This window comes from Cryptotermes secundus, unplaced genomic scaffold (genome assembly GCF_002891405.2).
Source record: "Cryptotermes secundus unplaced genomic scaffold, Csec_1.0 scaffold214, whole genome shotgun sequence".
Classification (NCBI taxonomy): Eukaryota; Metazoa; Arthropoda; class Insecta; order Blattodea; family Kalotermitidae; genus Cryptotermes; species Cryptotermes secundus.
In genome coordinates this window covers 219,898-237,787 of record NW_019743149.1, presented here as the reverse complement: position 1 = coordinate 237,787, position 17,890 = coordinate 219,898, and the positions used below count along the sequence as shown (strand labels likewise).

At 44.3% G+C, this 17,890-nt stretch overlaps 3 protein-coding genes across 4 annotated transcripts in view; 2 read left to right on the top strand and 1 right to left on the bottom strand.

Moving 5' to 3' along the window:
- On the top strand, nucleotides 1-8,117 carry LOC111873779 (neurogenic differentiation factor 4-like). The gene is made up of 3 exons (XM_023868728.2): nucleotides 1-179; nucleotides 5,625-5,847; nucleotides 7,592-8,117. Exons 1-3 carry the CDS (start codon nucleotides 70-72, stop codon nucleotides 7,742-7,744), a joined length of 486 nt encoding a protein of 161 aa, XP_023724496.1. The 5' UTR covers nucleotides 1-69; the 3' UTR covers nucleotides 7,745-8,117.
- A 133-nt stretch (nucleotides 8,118-8,250) lies between these two features.
- The window catches only part of LOC111873785, an 85,174-nt gene continuing 75,534 nt past the window's right edge, over nucleotides 8,251-17,890 (top strand). Inside the window, exon 1 of the mRNA XM_023868746.2 lies at nucleotides 8,251-9,417. The gene's annotated coding sequence lies outside the window, so the exon portion shown is untranslated. The remainder of the gene's footprint in view (nucleotides 9,418-17,890) is intronic.
- The window catches only part of LOC111873784 (adhesion G-protein coupled receptor G2), an 18,633-nt gene continuing 12,639 nt past the window's right edge, over nucleotides 11,897-17,890 (bottom strand). For both annotated transcript variants that reach the window (XM_023868744.2, XM_023868745.2), the window contains exons 2-4: nucleotides 16,518-16,651; nucleotides 15,062-15,239; nucleotides 11,897-14,088 (exon numbers count right to left, since the gene is read on the bottom strand). In XM_023868744.2, coding sequence (XP_023724512.1) covers nucleotides 12,592-14,088; nucleotides 15,062-15,239; nucleotides 16,518-16,624 — 1,782 coding nt within the window. In that variant the 5' untranslated portion in view covers nucleotides 16,625-16,651 and the 3' untranslated portion in view covers nucleotides 11,897-12,591. The remainder of the gene's footprint in view (nucleotides 14,089-15,061; nucleotides 15,240-16,517; nucleotides 16,652-17,890) is intronic.

Genomic DNA, 17,890 nt, shown 5'->3' with positions numbered 1-17,890 from the left:
TCGCCTCGTTGTCAATATGGCAGATAGAGGTGCATCGCGCTAATTGAGTGGAGTGGACACCTGTCAGACATGGAGAGCGGTACTAAGCGACGGCAGCAAGACCCTCGCAGGAACAAGGCGAACGCCAGGGAACGTCACAGGATGCACGGCTTGAACGCGGCGCTGGACCGGCTCAGAAGGTGCGAACATGGGTCCTGTGTTCTTTTTCAACTTGCTACATCTTGTATCCTACTGTGATCCTGGATTTAGTACTACTATATTTCCATGTTCTTTGATTGGACATTTTCCTGTCTGTTTTGCACACACACATACACTAATGTAGTGTTAACTTCATACGCTACGTTCTGCCGTGTCGTTAGATTACGGGCATATCCGGAAAGTAAAGATACACGTCCAGTAAAAATGCAAGGGACTTTTTTCTTTCTTCAGAAATGGCAGCGCTGCCATGTGAGATAGCAACCGTATGACCGATGGCAGTCATGGCAGCGTTGTGCTTAGAATGGCCGTGTCGATTGAGAATCCCGCCAAATGTAAGGTTCGTGCAGTAATTCGATTTCTTCGCGTGAAAGGAGAAACTGCTGTTAAAATTCATCGCCAATTTGTTTCTGTTTACGGTGAAGATGTTGTGAACTGGCAAAATGTGGCAAAATGGTCCCGTGAATTTGAAGCGGGAAGAAGTGACGTTCATGAAGGAATAAGGAATGGAAGGTCATCCGTTGTCACTGATGAAAATATTCGTGCTGACAGACGTGTAACCNTCTCACGGTCTCTTCGCTTGCGGATTTCTTATATTTTTCCTTCTACCCTTAAGATGGAGGCGATATGTTCCTCCGAAACGTCGGTTAACACCACATATACACGGTGCCAAATCCCAGAAGACTGCTTTCTTCATTCATCAGCAATGTCCAGAAGTGTCAAGAAATGTTCTCCATGGCTAAAAAGCGGGCGGGGGATTTCTGCGGCGCTGGATTAAAATTACTAATTCCCAGGCTCGCTAATTGCATTGCGATCCATGGTAACTTTGTAGAAAAGTAAATAAAGGTATGGTGTAAAAGTGCTACAAGTGAATCCAAAAACAGATGCTTTACAAATATTTTCTGGACTTTGTATCTTTACTTTCCGGATATTTTTCGTATTTCTTCTATTATCCTCAGATATTATAGACCTATTATGCAACATCTTTACGTAATAACAACTTGCGCTCTACTGTGTCCTTACATGCTATGTTGTACGCTTCTGGTCCGTGTATACCCTAATGTATTGTCTCGTTACCGAAAAGTCTACCTGTAAGAGTGTCACTATATCCTGTTGCGCCGTAGTATACCCTTACATTCTGTGATGTGCACCTACTCTTCGTTCTGTCCGCTACATATCGTGTCATACTGAAACATTTTATTCCTGTACTTCTCCATATTGTCACGTGTATGAGTGACTATAGACGGGGTTTGGATTGGTAATGGGATTTATTGGACTCTTACAGCTCGTAAGTACACGTAAGGATTATGCTCTCGCAATTCTACACAATTCACAAATCACTATAGGACACACTAGGTCTTCTCAGTCTGTTACAGTTGCTTGGTAGCGGCTTCCAACGACGGACGTTCCCCTTCCTCTGGGTCCCGAACTGTCCCTGACCTCAGCTACCAACTTCTCGCAATAACAGCTCATAACAACTAAACCATAGCGGTTACCTAACTAACTCACCATCATACCGACTACTAACTTGTCCTGCTTATAAAATTTCGGCACGGACGGCGTAGAAACATCGTTCCTCTGTTGCAGCGCATTTTTTTCAGCCGAAAAAATCCTTGTTTGAGGAGCCATTACTTAGCAACGGCCGTTGTATAGTTGCTTGTTTCGCGGTCGTTGCCTATCAACGGGTCTTCATGCCACCATATGTAGAGCTTACTTGATTCTATCAGTAACTCAGGCTACATATCGTCTAATGTCAAGATGGCTAATGACAAAATGAATTGAAAGGATGTGGAAGGAAGCTATGGTGTCCTGATGTGAGGAACATTCCCAACATTTTCCTGGAGGGACTGAGGACTAACTCAGTGAGATTATGATATGTCGCTGTCGATTTTTAAACCGACTTACGTGTTGAATGTACTTTCTCTGTACGTAACCTTTCACAAACCGTTCGTTGAGTCCTGTGCTCTGCAATGTTGTTACATTCTGTATTGAACTGGAATATTATATACTGCGTCGTTAAACATTCTGTATCTTAAAGTTGTCTTAAAGTTTTTAAGTCCCAGATTGTACTCAATCATAACATTGCACTGCGAATTTTGGTGCCGAATTGTCCTGTATGGTTACATATTGTATTCTGCTCCTACACGCTGCATTCTGTGTCATATTACGTGTATATCCCGTGTTGTACTGTGTAGTTACATGCCATATTGAACTTTTCATAAATCTTATTCTGTACTCTGCTCTTATGCCCTGTTTTGTTCTAGAATATTTACGTGTTATAAAAGTACAGGTAAAATTACCCGTGACCGTAATTAATTAAGCACAAAGCTATGAAGACGTATGGCGGAGTGGATGTATAGCTCCACAGATCGTAAGTCGGAACGAGATGGATGTGAGTAGTCAGATTTACGCCTCTATCGCGAATCGAACCACGACTCCCAGTCGTCCAACCTATAGCCTAGTTGCTACACCTACTTGAGCTACCACACCATCCTGTACCCTATATTGTACTGTTCTTAAATGCTGTGTGGTACTTCGCCATATTACTCTGAATTACACTCAAATATTACATGCATCCTGTTGCATTACGATATCTAAAACTGTTTATATACTACACAGTCCGTCAGCACTGCAACAGATTGTTCCTTCTTTCTTGCACTTTCACTTTCTACACATGTTTCAGCCCTAAATGGAATTTAGTTAGTTCGGAGGCAGTCGCCAGGCATTAGGGGCGTGAACACGGAAGCTGAGGAAGTTACGGCGTTGGAAGCCGTTACTAGACAACGACTAGTGAAGATACAGCAGACTGAGAAGGTTTAATTCGTGCTGTAATGAATTAGCGATAGCGGTATAGTTACTTGTAATTACGATCTGTAAGTGTTCATTAAATCCAATTACCAGGCAAAACCTTGTCTACAGTCACTCATACACGTGACAATATCAAACGATAAATATATTCACAAAATCCGGTCTTCTAAACCTTTACATTTGACGTTTTCAGAATTGTAACTGGAAAGCTTAAGAGTATTCTTGGATGTAGCGTTGCGTATTCCGGTAGAAATTTACGGTGTTTCGGAGCAACAAATGGTCTCCGTCATCAGGATAGAAGACTAGGAGAAGCCAGCAGCCAGCAAGAAGTAGGCAGAAGAAAGAAAGAAAAACTCGAACCTGAAGATGTGGGAGGTAGCTGCACGTTCCTTCCAAACGTCGCTGAACTTCTAGCGGACTAAACAGCGTCACATTTCAGAAGGCTGTACTTTTCAGCCCTGTAAACTGTTTCAGGCGCCGGTCACGGTAGCTGAGCGGTCTAAGGCATGTACTACCTTCGCTCGCTTGGAAACCGGGATCGTGGGTTCTGATCCCACTTAGGGCATGGATGTTTAGTTTGTGTGTGTGTGTGTGCGTTTTTCTGTGTTTGTGTACAGGTAGAGGCCTTGCGACGAGCTGATCACCCGCCCAAGGAGTCCTACCGAATGTGTAAGATCTAGAAAAACCGAAGTGAACGGAGGAGTTCATGGAGGTAGGCCTAGGCCCACTGGGGCTGTAGTGGCAAGAAAAAAAAACTGTTTCAGGCAGTAGAGAACTAAACTGCTAAAACCCACGTTTCTTCAGTACCCCTTTGAATTTCGAGTTGAGCTTTGCTAGTCATTTCCTTAGAACCTGCAAATAACAATAAGTGATCTAACATTGTTACTTATAACCACAGGTAAACTATAGAACTATGGCTAGTTCAAACAATCTGCTGTTCACTATAGCACATACGACGTCTTCTCAGTCTGCTGTCTCTTCACCAGTCGTTGCCTGGTGAAAGATCCAACAATGCCCTCTACTTCCGTGCTCATCTTTTTACCGGCTGGCGACTGTTCCACAATTAACTTATTGCTCCAACTATCCTGCGTATAACATCTCGGCACGGACCACATAGAAAACACGGTTCCTCTGTTGCTGTTCAAGTGTTGCTTAGCGGATCGTACAGAAAACACCATTCCTCAGTTTTTTTTTTGCGGACCGCAGCCCAGCAACGGTCGCTGTACAGTCGTCGCATATCAACGGGTCTACATTCCGCAATGTTATTTAAACTTAAGAACTAGGATAGCTCAGTCAATATATTTACTATGTAAGATTTGAGGTCTACAAGGCGGTGACCATGAAGAGTGCCGTCTTCTGGGATGTGGCACCGTGTAGATCTTATGTGAAGCAACGTTTCGGAGAAACGTATCACCTCCATCTTCATGGTAGAACAATCCACAAGTGAGAAACCAGCGTGAGCAGGTGGCTGCAGTCTGAGCCACCAGTCGAAAATACCCAGTTATATAAAAACAGGAAGGGAGGGAGAGTGGGCCACATGGTCCATTTGGGCCCATCTTTACACACCCTACCCCTCTCCTCTCTGTTGATTTAACGACCATAAAAGGAAACGGGAACCAAAATGGCCTCACCCAGCGTCTGTCTAGCAAGTGAGCATATGGCCGAGCAGATGGGATACTCGAAACAAACTCACCCCAACAGACGATAGAACGACCGGCTGTCTACTGAAACGAAAGACAGTTGTAGAAAAAAGAAGAGATTTTAAAATATCAAACAAGACTAGAATTGAAACAAGTCTCCTTAACGCCAGAGTGTCCCCTCTCAATCTCAATGCAAGGCTCGCGAAAAGGGGCGAATATTTCAAGGAGAAAGGGGCGGGTAGACCCATGCACAGCGTAATATAAAGTGAATGAAAATATCAGAAACAGGATTTTGAAGAAGTGCTTTCCTTACACATCGTACACTAGGATACTGAATTATATCGCACTTTCTAAGAAATCCCAATTCCTTAAAGATGATTATCATCTACATGAAAAAATAACATGGGACGGTGTTGTTCATGTTTTATTCCCACGGTAACTGATGTACCACTGTATAGTACGAGGAAGAGTCAGTAAATAGGTCAGAATTGAAAATAAAAAGTAAGACGTGTAATATTCGAACCAGGAAATAACATTTGTTTCTTGACATATCCTCCACCACCACTGATACCCATCGCTTTATCAGTGTGTCGAAACCCGCAGCATGGAAGTCTTTTGGCTGTTGTCTCAGCCACCTCCGCACCTCCATTTCAACCTCCTCGTCAACAGCGAAATGTTTGCCGGCAAGACTGAACCGCTTTACGCGATAAATATTTCCCACCTTAAACAGGAAATATTTCTTTATGAATATCCATTGCACTGAGTCAATTTGCCCACAAGAGAACGCTGCTCTTCGGTGGTATACTCCTCAAGCACAGTTACCATTTTGGCTACTAAAACCAGCGTCCGAAAATGTGTATGCGCGTCTGCTACCTGGACGGTGCTGCTACCTAGTGATACACATAGAAAACATACCTCGTTTTTTACTTCCATTTGTGACCTATTTACTGACTCTCCCTCGTACATGAAATGTTCCCACAGTCGGATTCCACTGAAGAACGCACGCTCCAGTTCCCAGCAGAAGCTCTCCAAGATCGAGACGCTGCGGCTGGCCCATAACTACATCTTCGCTCTGTCCCAGATCCTCACCGAGGGCCGTCCCATGGAGGGCTCACGTCTCCTGCACGTGCTGGCCCGCGGACTCAGCCAGGCTACCGCCAACCTCCTCGCGTCCTCACTGGGACTTTGTCCCATTCACTGCCAGGTACAATCGTACGTAAGGAAGTACCTCAGTCAGTGTCTGCTTGCACAGTTATCATATTCTAGTTTTAATATTGTGACGTATCGACCAATTGCTAGGCAACGACTCAATATACACGTTCCAGCGAACACGCAACAATAGGAGCTGTGATATCTGTGGACCGTGCTATAACGCGTTGCTAGGTAACACAACAAAACTCGACAAGAGAAGACGGTGCTTCCTATGGGGTCTGACCCTAGGCTATGTAACGAGAGTCTGTTTGTAGTTATAGACCAAACCTGTGTGGAGGCGGGGTCGAATACCTCCACCGTGACCCTGCGAGTCGTAGGAGGCGACAAAAATGGAAGTCTCAAATCTGAGAGGGTAAAATATAGCCACGAGTCCCAAGGGACTCGGACCTGAGAAAGACTGCGCTGGCAAGGACCAGCAGTATATACAAAAGACAGACCCGTCCTCTCGTTAGAGAGGGCGCCCCACAAAAAGCAAGACCGTAACTGTCAAAGAGTAATAAATATCTGGTCATCCCCAGATGGGGTTCGACACCAAGACTTACTAACTGACTGACCGTCAGTCGCAATGTGACTTTGACTTGTTTGAGACCCGTGTGGAGGCGGGGTCGAATACCTCCACCGTGATCCTGCGAGTTTAGGAGTCAACGATAAAGGGAAGTCTCAAATCTGAGACAATAAAATATGGTCGCGAGTCCCAAGGGACTCGGACCCGAGAAAGACTGCGCTGGCAAGGTCCAGTAGCATATACAAAAGACAGACCCGTCCTCTCGTTAGAGAGGGCGCCCCACAAAAAACAAGACTGTAACTGTCAAAGAGTAATAGATATTGGGGCTCGACACCAAGACTTTCTGACTGATTGACCGACCGTTAGTGTCAATGTGACTTTGACTTTGACTTGAGCTGGGGAGATTAGATTAGAGAATTCGGATTGGAAGCGCAGAAGCTGTAGTAATACAGAGCAGTAGTCGGAAGAGAATTTGGGTCGAGTCTTCGGAAATGGCAAGAGAGGAATTAGGCAATGGAAAGAAGACTTCACGTTTGAGTTGAAGTTACAGTGCGACTGTGATAAATCCGTTGCCAGGATAGGACTAGTGAATACTGAAAGGCGGGGTGGGTGGATAATATTAAAATGGATCTTAGATACGTTGGGGTGGTATGGATTGGATTGACCTGGCTCTGGATATGAACCAGTGGAGGACTCTTGAGAACACGGTAATGAACCTTCGGGTTCCATGAAATGTTGGGAAATTTTTGAGTAGCTGTACACGTGGCGGTTTCTCAAGAAGGGCTCCACAGAATTAGTGTTATATAAATTATTTGAAGTATCTCACAACCCACCCAACCGAGGGTCATACCCCACAAGCGGGACGTGTCTAACAAGTCGAGGAACATGGCCCAGACCTTGGGTTTTTACCCGCCTTTGATGCAAGGACTCGTACATTTGTCGTACATGCTAGTGGGATGGGACTAAGTCACTTGTACTGCGGTCACTACTGGCCTATTGTACCAGCCCCAGATGATAGGTGAGGGTAATTGTGGAGCAATTGGTGGAATGAAGATTGGCAAGGGAAACCGAAGTACTCGGAGAAAACCTGCCCCAGCTCCACTTTTTCCACCACGAATCCCACTTGACCAGACCGGGAAACGAACCCTGGCCGCAGCGGTGCGAAGCCAGCGACTAACCACTAGAGCTATGGCGCGGCCATGCAAGGACTCACTCGGATCTCTGATTGCAGGGCTCGCCGTTGTGCCCCTGCGCTTGGGACGTGACGTCACAGCCGCTGAACAATTATACAGCCAACTGGGTCCTGCAACACGCTAACGAGACATCAGAACGAAAATGTAGTGTCCCTCAGCAACAGCAGCAAAGTTTCAGTGCGAAGTGGTAGCACTCCACTAAGGAGGACATATTCAAGAGTTTGCGAGGCCTTAAGTTATGATAAGTATCAGGCCACAGTATTTATTGGGAAAGGACGAGATATAGAAAGAGTGATTAATAAAGATTAAACATTTCGTAGGCAGTTGTTTTATATACCAGAAGGTAACTTAACAAGAGTATAACGACATGTTGTTACAAATGAAGACAGTATTTTGATAAAAGTAATTATAATAAAATTATTGCAAATGTTAATCTACATATATAGTCGCATGTGTGGGTAGGAATGTGAACGTATGCTGATGTATGTGCAACATTGCCAATCACAGTGGCCGCGTGGCCTAAGGCACGAACAGTCTTCGCTCGCTTGGACGGTGGGATCATGAGTTCGAATCCCACTCAAGGCATGGATGTCTCTGTGTGTGTTTATTCTGTTTGTGTTGTCCTGTATGTAGATAGCGGCCTTGCGACGGGCTAATCACTCGTCCCAGGAGTCCTACCGTCTATGTAAAAGGTTTACGTAACTGAAGAAGAGGCCAAAGCCCAACAAAGGGCTGCAGAGTCATTGCTGAATGAATGAATGTGCAACATGAATACAACCACTCCATGTCTCTGCCTCCAGCCATCTGTCATTTCGTCCTTTTTACGTTCAAATATTGTCCCCATTATGATGATTCCAATAACTTTCAGTCTATGTTCTCCCCTTAAAGTCAGAGTTTAAGATCCAGTCCATATAAAGAAGTAAAGTTAAAACTGTGTATACTTTAATTTTTAAGTTTCCATATAGCACATTGGAAGACAAATTATCCATAAATTAATAATAGCAAGAGTTCCACGATTTCATCTTTTTATATATGTTAATGAATTAAGTTTTCGATTTGTTACTGTCGTTCCAAAACATTTGAACTTGGCCTAATTTTCGAAGAATTTGTTAGCTATCTTTGTATTTTGATTTTGCTCTGCATTCTGCTCACAAAATATAAGCATTGAGTGAGTTTCTCTGATAGTGAGAATTTAGAAGTTGTTGGGTTGGCTGCATTGTTTTTACTTTTGTAGGATTTCAAGTTATCATAGGAGTGGTTATTGAGAGAGTGGTTATGAACGGTTCTATCTTCTGGAATATAACGCCCTGTACACCGTTGAACGTTATTTCCTGCATTCTTCATGCTGGTTTCTTGCTTGGCTTATTCATCCCTGAAGATTGAGACAACATGTTCCTCCGAATCATTGGCGACTTCAGCGAAGACAACCTTTTATGCCTTTATGGTACACATAGGGTGATTTTAAACTTCAGAACTCCAAGGTGCCCAGTCAAACTATCGCAATGAATAAAGCTGGTAAACACAGTTTGCACAACTTGTGGCAAGACTCTTTTGTAAACGCTGAACCAGCAGTTGCGACAATTGTAGTAAACTCTTACAGTTAATTGAAAAGTATGAAGAAAGTCTGACGAGTTAATGTTAATGTTAGTTAATGTTAAATACCTGAGGTTGGGGATACGCAACAGCCTTTGATTGGCAATTTTAGGGGGAGCCACCGGGCACTATGCCCGAGGCTATCTCGATATTATTAGTGAAACTTCACAGGGCAGACGCCCAACTCATCGTAGCAGTTAGTCGAACCACCTCATAGCGAGACTGCAGCAACAGCATGGGATCTGCAGAGCAGCTTCGCCAGCCTTACTGAGTAAGTGTATCCACATTGTGTAATCACATAACCTCGGAGTATGAGTAGGATAAGACGTTTATAGGACTGTACTACAGAGGGCCGGATGGGCATTGCCTAGGTCTTTTTTGTATATACATTTATTTTTAATATAAAAATGTTGTTGGTAGCACGTGCGACGGTGTTTGAGCAATATGCTATCGAAGAGCAGCGTTCTCTTGTGCGTTTTTTTATGGGAGAGTAACTCAATGCAAAGGATATTCATAAAGAAATGTTTCATATTTACTGTTGGAAGCGTTTTTCTCGTAAAGTGGTTCACAACAAGGTGGCAAAGGTTTCGCTCATGAAGAGGTTGAAATGGGGTTGCGGAAGTGGCTAAAAATTTTTCTTTTTGAATTCGTTTGTGGGGGGTGGAGTCCAACTGGGTCCACTTGGCACGGCGGCCCTGATTGGCTTATTGTACCTGCCCCTGGTGATTCTGATGATGGAGAATTTTGTGGAATGAAGATTGACAGAGGAAACCGAAGTACTCGGAGAAAACCCGCCCCAGCGCCACTTTGTCCAACACAAATCCCACTTGATCAGACCCTGGATCGAACCCGGGCCGCCGCGGTGGGAAGACAGCGACTAACCGCTTGAGCTATGGCGATGCCACGCAGAAGTAGCTAAGTAAGTAAAAGTAAAGCTATCCCTGTAGCAGGCCGTGAAGGCCCATAGGGTTGTGAGACGTTAAGGGTCCCACACTATCTAGACAATCGGCTCAGAGATGGCGGTAAGGTTGTCAGCCTTGCGTGCGACCGCATATCGGAATCTTCTCACATGGGGTAGGTGGTGTAGTCATGACCTTAGTAACGTCTTACGGAGTTTATGCTCATTATTCAGTATGCGATGTATATAAGGTTATTCTTGTGATGGTATACGTACGGGCTGCTCCCTGCATTGATGCTCTCGCTATGTTGTAGCGCTATCACACGTATCATATGTGTTCTACGTTTTATATCAATTTGTGACCTATTTATTGAGTCTCCCTCGTAAGTAGGTTTGTGTTTACAGCCTTTCCTCTATTCTGGGGGGTCATAATATTACGTGTATACTATTGCAAGTACGTACCGTATTTCCAGTATACTTGTAGAACAAACTTCTTACATGGGCCAATATCTCTCCTTTGTATTCGTATATGTATGTGTGTGTGTTTCTGTCCGGCAGATGAATATGACGATCATGGAGCGGAAGTTTGTGTCCCATTCAATTTCAATCTCTCCTGATTTGCTTGGATCTTCTAAAGGGCATATCCTTAAGCAAAATTGAAAAGAAATGGCAATAGAGCATTTCCTTGCCCATATGTCATGTAGATGACCGACTCTGTGGTCTAGTGGTCAGAGTTCCTACAGCTACAGATCCAGAGGTTCCGGGTTCGATTCCCGGTGCTACCACATTTCTAACAAGTAGTGGCTCTGGAACGGGGTTCACTCAGCCTCGAGAGGATAATTAAGGAGCTAATTAAATGGAAAAGTAGCGGCTCCGGTCTAGAAAACCGAGATTAACTGCCGTGGGAATCCATTGAGCTGACCACGCGATATTCTCTATCCGCTAAAGTTGGCACTAACTCCGCCAACAAGCGGCGGTCGCTCAGTCGGTATAGTTCGCTTGAGGACTAAAAGCCACACAGTTTTTTTATATATCATGTAACTTCGGCGTTCAGGGTTTTATGTCAAAGTAGTTCCGTTTCAGCACTCACTGCTTTCACGGAAAGTGTGGGGTAATAGTAGGGCAGGGCGAAGGGTGGTGCTGTCCAATTGGAAGTGATAATATTATTTTAAGGAGAGTCTGAGGAAAAGCTGTGCAGCCACACTTCGTTCACTTACTTCACTGTCGAAGCTGTGGAAAGGTGTATTTTGTTTTAAGCTGCCTCCGCAAACCTACAAAACCACATAAATCTCCTACAACAGTGGTTCCACAAATGGCGCATGAGCATAAACAACGAGAAATCAGTCCAAATCACCTTCACCAATCGCCGAACCACTTGTCCGCAAATAACAATAAACAACAGGAACATACCACGCAACGCCGAAGTCAAATACTTAGGTCTTTACCTAGATCAAAAACTCACGTGGAGGACTCACATCAAAAAGAAACGCCAACAGTTAACTCTGAAAGAGAGACAGCTGCGCTGGCTGCTAGGAAAACGATCGCAATTGTCCCTGGAGAACAAACCCCTGTTATACAAGGCACTCTTAAAACCTATATGGACCTATGGCATCGAGCTGTGGGGCTGCGCTCGACCATCCGATACCAAAATCCTCCAAACATTCCAATCGAAAACACTACGAAGAATCACAGGCGCACCATGGTACATAACAAACGGAACTATCCACAACGATCTCAACATACCCATCATCACGGAAGAGACCAGAAAACATGCCACCAGACACCGTACTCGGATAACAGGACACGAGAACCCGCTAATCGTTGAATTAACGAAACCGCACCCAGCAGCAAGACGACTGAGGACAACCTGGCCAGAAGACTTATGTAACTAAAAGGTAGAGTACTGCCACTGGGCAGCTGCCGCCTTCATGACATAAGCACCCATCACCCATCACATTTACTTATTACTTACAGTGGTCAAGTAGATTGTAAAAAAAAAAAAATTTTTTTTTTAAACTACAATCGTTAACACAAACTGAGCAAATTCTGGTGTCATGTATTATCCTGCAGCTTTTCTTCGTAACAATATGGGCCTCTCTCAGAGAATAGCATCGTAGCCCTCCCCCACCCTTACTCACCGTATGACCTACATAATGGCCAACTTCCCACCTCCTACTGCAATGAATGCTAAAAGATGCCAATGTGGCTTAACCGCGAAAGCTGAAGTTACCCACAACATGTCCTTGTTCTTGACGGCTCACGAAGAGGAAATGCACAAGACAGACTTGGCTACAAGTTTCTTTTAAACACATTTTAATTAGCCTAGCCAGTTTCATGGGTTCACTTAATTCATTAAGAATGTTCTGCAGCACTGCTGTCATAAAGGGAAGAAAGCGCAGTTCCACATAACAAAACTCGTTATTTGCCAACATACAGGTTCACTTGTGAGATTACCGGTAGTATTGTAAGAACCTCTTCTGAAAATGTCATGGATAATAATGCAAAGTCTGTCCTCGGGTTCTGGCTGTAATTTTCCTCCTGCCCTTGTCAAGGACCCGTTGTCTCTTCCCTCCTTCTCAGATTCATCCTTTCAGCTGGTGTGCTTGCGGTAGAGGTGGCAGGCCTGCGTATTGCACTGCCACGGGTCCAATAGTGGCGGGCCTTCTTCTCGCCGAGCACGAAGAAGAGAAACAGTACGAAGCCCTGAAGGGTTGCAGTGACGCAGAACAAGTAGGCACACAGTGTGCTGAGGCCAGCCATCAGCCCAAACACCCAGCTGAGCCCCAACAGGAAGAAGAGAAGCACACTGGTTGTCACTTGTCGCATTGCCAATTTTCTTTTTGATTGCACGTGACGTCGTATTGTATGACCGGCGAACATACGCTGTAGTATCATTCCAAACACAATGAGATTGGCTGTCACAATCATAAGTACAGGTGTTAGTACAGCCAAATAAAAACCAAGGCCGCCAGGGTAACAAAACCCCCGTCCATCAGGTGTGTAGCTACCCAAGTCCACAGACAGTAGAACAGCAACTGGCAGCAGGGGTGCACCCCAAGCGAACAGAGAGACCTTGAGGAGAAGATGGGAGATGTGCTGAGACCCCAAAACTGTTATTAGACGCATGAACTGCAGCCCAGCCGACACCAGCATCCAGCAGAACGATGCGAGTATAGAATAATGCAACATAACTCCGAATATCATGCACAGAACATATGTGCGCAGCAACCCTGTGGCCACTATTAGAAATGTAAGCATGTTGATTGACACAGCAGTCGACATATGTAGCAGAATCTTGTTTCCAAGATTTTCACGCCACTGCTGAAATGATGCGCCTGTAAAGAAGATACCAAGGAGCCCCACAAGGGACAGTGAGCACCCCACTACTGAGATAATGTCCAGAACTTGTCTATGCGCGGGGTCCACAGCAATGCCAGGTGGTGAAATTATCTCCGCAAAGTGCGTCAGATGCTTACAGCGACATACATCGTGCACAGTGTCAGCTGAGGCTAATAGCTCACAGCCCTCAGCAGACCAGGCTCCTCCAGCGAGAGTGAAGTCCCAGAAAACACAGGTTTTGTTACCCTTATCTTCCCAAGGTCTGAACACAATATCCACGTATTGTCCATACTGCAGTTCTGTGGCTCCGATCATACTGATGCTTACTATGCGGCTGTTTGCCTTGTGAGCTGGGTCCTGGAAGGCACTGTCATCGCTGAAAATGGCAAGAGCAATATGGGAGAACTGCGTAGTGAGCTGACGAGGCAGAAGCACGGCAACGTCTACGTTGGGAGACTCAATTTCATATGCAGACCTGATGGCGTGCAGAGAGCTGCCTTCCAGGCCTCCACTTCTCCCTCTTGTTTCCAATGCAACCGCTACAGGAGGCTCTTGCTCCATGTTGAGCACGAATGTGGCCAACTGTTGCTTGACACCCTTCCAACTTTCTCCAGGTGCCAGACGCACCCGAGTCAGCACAGCGTCCAGCTTACGCACAATGACACTCACATCCTCGCGGGCCGTGGAAAGTGTGGAGTAGTTCATCTACAGCAACAAGATTCAATGTAAATCAGAGCAGGTGCTAGTTACATGTAGTATATTCGTGACACTACAGGTTCAAGTACTGAAGTAGTCATCTTCATCTAGTAATAAAATGGACCAAATGAACACCAGGAATAATGCAGGTGGCAAATTGACGACACTAATTTAGACGACAGGTTCAAGAACTGAAATTTGCAACATTCACAAATTAAGCAAGTGAACAGATGGATGCCGTGATCAGCATGGCTCATGAAAGTGACATGTTCATGGGCTCCATTCAGAACTTTCCTGCGTCCAAAGATGATGAAATGGCAAGGAGCGGCCAAATGATAACAAGGTAGAAGTAAAGTTTCCCTTCTGCTTAATTATCTGCTACAGCATAGAGATATAAGTGTGAGTATGGATATAAGTCAGCAAGTTCTTTTGTTAGCAAGAGATTGAAGTGAATGTTCAGCTTCACGTTTCAGTCACTTTACTCCAGAAAAAGTTACCTTTCATCCATTAAGTGAAAAGAAATGTAAGCTTCCGTGGAGGCCCATAGGGTTCTCAGAAGTCGAGGCTGACACATTTTCTAGACACTCAGCTCATAAATTGCGGTGAGGCTGTTAGCCTTACGCGCCGGCCGCCCTTTACCCCCAAGAAAATTCATGCTACTTATAGTGCGGCTGGAAGTATTCGGTCAATTGAGTAATACAATGACCTCATTGAGAATCGAACCCGCGATTTCCTTCCTTGTAGCATAGTGCCTCAACAAACTACGCTACCGTACGCTCCTGTATCCATTGAGTTTAAGTTTAATACAATTCAGAGGTGTTTTACATATAGTGCAAAAGAAAGAACTTCTGCCCTCGCCGAGAATCAAAACCTGGTATTCCAGCCAATAGTCAGTCACTATATGTAACTAAGTTATTCCGACTCCCCATGTAGTAACACGGCAAATAAACACCACCAAGAAATATGAAAGTGATGTGTTCACCTGCAGAACATGATCCACTACTCCAGTGGCTGCTTCGAAGTCGGTGATTGATATGACTCGTTTCTGGGAGATAATCTCCAAGTCGTGCTCTGCCGAAGCCAGGCTTGCATTTTTAATAGACCACTGAAGAAGCCCACGAGAATCCCACGTTTTTGGCACACTTTCATATGGGTCGAACCTGAGGAGAAATGCAGAAAGCTTTGGTTCTGATATCAAATTTCCTTCGTACTCATAAATGAGGCTCTCGAGACTTTGCTACGGCTCCATTATCGTTGTATCAACTGCAAAGGACATTTCGTTACGAAATCCGTTTCGGGTAAACAATGGTAGTCTAACTTGGCGTCCAGAAGAAGGAAGCAACAGGAGGCTGGGGAAAAAATGGCTGCATAATGAGGACATAAGATCTGAAGATTTCCCGGTCAATAAAGGTGAAAAATCTTCATAATTTGTACTCCTCGCCAGATATTGCAAGGATGATGCGATGGTCGGGAAATGAGGAGAGAAGAGAAATGCGTAGAAAATATTGATAGAAACCCCCGAACGACAAGGCCTACTTGGAAACATAGGTTTAGATGAAGGATAGTGGAAGATAGTATTAAAACGGATACGAAAAAAAAAAAATAAGCCCACAATGGGAGGGCAAGGAAGGGATTAATCTAACTCAGGATAGGGGGCAGTGGTGGCCAATGAATCTTCGGGTTCTGCAAAATTTTGGAGATTTGTTGACTGGCTTCTCAAAAAAAAAAAGTATGCTCCCCATGGACTTCGTTAATAAGAGCATAACCATTCCCTCTGGTGTGGAGAAAATGCAACTGCTAGAATTTAATTAAAGTTTTTAAGTTTGATTTTAAAATTAGGAAATGGGTTATTTTAGTTTAATTTTTCTTCTGAGAGTCATGATTTATGAATGACTTCTATGACGCCCCCATAAATAAAGTCCTACATTTCATTCGAAGTGTTAAATTAATAAAGGGTTAATCCAAAAGGGAAGCACAATAGATGATTGAAGGTCGCAGTGCGAGGGCCGGTTTTTATGGTTCACCCCTCATACTCATACTCATTCATGTATAATCAGTGTAACTGACTTGATTTTATATTATCGCACGTCTGATGAAAGTCAGGATTTGTAAGCCAGCAACTACAGCCGTTGCTACGGAACGGCTCTGCAGAGACTTCCATTGCTAGGCAATGTCTCAGTAACAATAACGCGATCGCCGCAACACGCACGCACACATGCGGTTAAAACTGATCATAGAAAAGTGACGAAGAAAACTTTTGAAAGTAAGTCAGAGGACAGAAGCGAAGTGGAAAGGCTCTGACTGAAATGGTTGCAGCACCTTAGCGCCAATAAACAAGTAAGTTCAATGCATGTGTGTAGCCTCGCAACCTTCTGTCAAGCAGTATAAGTACCGCAATCCTTCCATTACGTACATAATTACCCTGCTCCTGGCTTTACCTGTGAGAGGAAGTCAGAGATGATTCAGCTTCGCTACCTCCGCCGCTCTGGACCATCAGCAATGTTGTTATTGTAATGGTGACGGATATGGCGGATATGGTTGGCATGTTGGATACTGCATGAAATTTCTCATCCTGCGAAGCAAGACCAGTTATTAGAAGGAGCACGTTGCAGTCTCTCTTACTTTAAAACCAGTCATGCCTCTATGTCTCTATAAATGAACGTAAGAACTGAGGTTATCACAGCGGTGGTTACGAAGATAGTACTTTTCGTAAGTGAAGTTCTGATGAGTGAGTCCTGGCGTCATAACTGTTATATCTTCAGTGAAGAAAGTGTCATTACCTAATTTAAAAAGACCAAGTTAAGGCGGTACAAACATTTTATCTGGAGAAAATGAAAAAGATAAAGCTATCCCTGTAACAGGCCATGGAGGCCCATAGGGTTGTTAGACGTCGAGGCTCCCACATTTTCTAGACTACCGGCTCACAGATGGCGGTCAGGTTGTCAGCCTTACGCGCCGACCGCCCTTTAGCCCCAGGAAGATTCCTGATACTCATTTCTGTTAGAGACTGAATCGATCCCGGGGCAATAGTGCGGCTGGAAGGATTAGGTCAACTGAAAAATCCAATGACTTCATCGGGATTCGAACCCGCGACCTCCTGGCTTGTAGCACAGTGCCTCAACCACTACGTTTACAGCGTGCATCATTAGAAAAAAAATAAGCTAACTGGGAAGTTGGCGTCTGTTTTTTCTCAACACGTTCTGCAAAGCTCAAGGTACATTGCCCTAATTTTTAAATTAAAATATTCTGGATATTAAGACATTCACTAATATGTTTCTTTGAAACGAACACATCGAAAACATTATTAATATGAAAAATTTCCAATTATAAAAGAAATATTTCCACGATACATATTTTAATAATTAAGTAACTGGTATAAGATTAAACGTGATTTCAGATGCTGTTTTGCTTCAGTCAACAGACGTAATTAAAGGACTAAACCCATCAATATAAGATAACCGCTTTAACGTATGTGGCAGAAACCTGGGCATAGACAGAGGCAGATATTAGCAGAATAACAGATGCCTGGGATGAGACTTTTGAGAAATGTACGAGGAGAGATTATCATTATTTTATTGCTAGTGGGGTGGGACTAAGTCCCTTGTACTGCGGCCACTTCTGGCCTCTTGTACCAAAGAAGAGACTAGGAGAGGACAAGAAGTGAAAAATCAAAGAGGACATAAAGATAAGCACATTGGAAGGTGCGTCAATAAATAAGATAATACACGAAGAAAGCAGTCTTCTGGGATTTCGCACCGTGTATATGTGGTGTTATCCGACGTTTCGGAGGAACGTATCGCCTCCATCTTCA

Bases quoted from the DNA above. Each gene is read 5' to 3' on its own strand.
- LOC111873779 (XM_023868728.2), top strand. From the start codon at position 70: ATGGAGAGCGGTACTAAGCGACGGCAGCAAGACCCTCGCAGGAACAAG. The intron at 180-5,624 runs GTGCGAACATGG...ATGTTCCCACAG, and splicing joins GCGCTGGACCGGCTCAGAAG to TCGGATTCCACTGAAGAACG. The intron at 5,848-7,591 runs GTACAATCGTAC...CTCTGATTGCAG, and splicing joins TTTGTCCCATTCACTGCCAG to GGCTCGCCGTTGTGCCCCTG.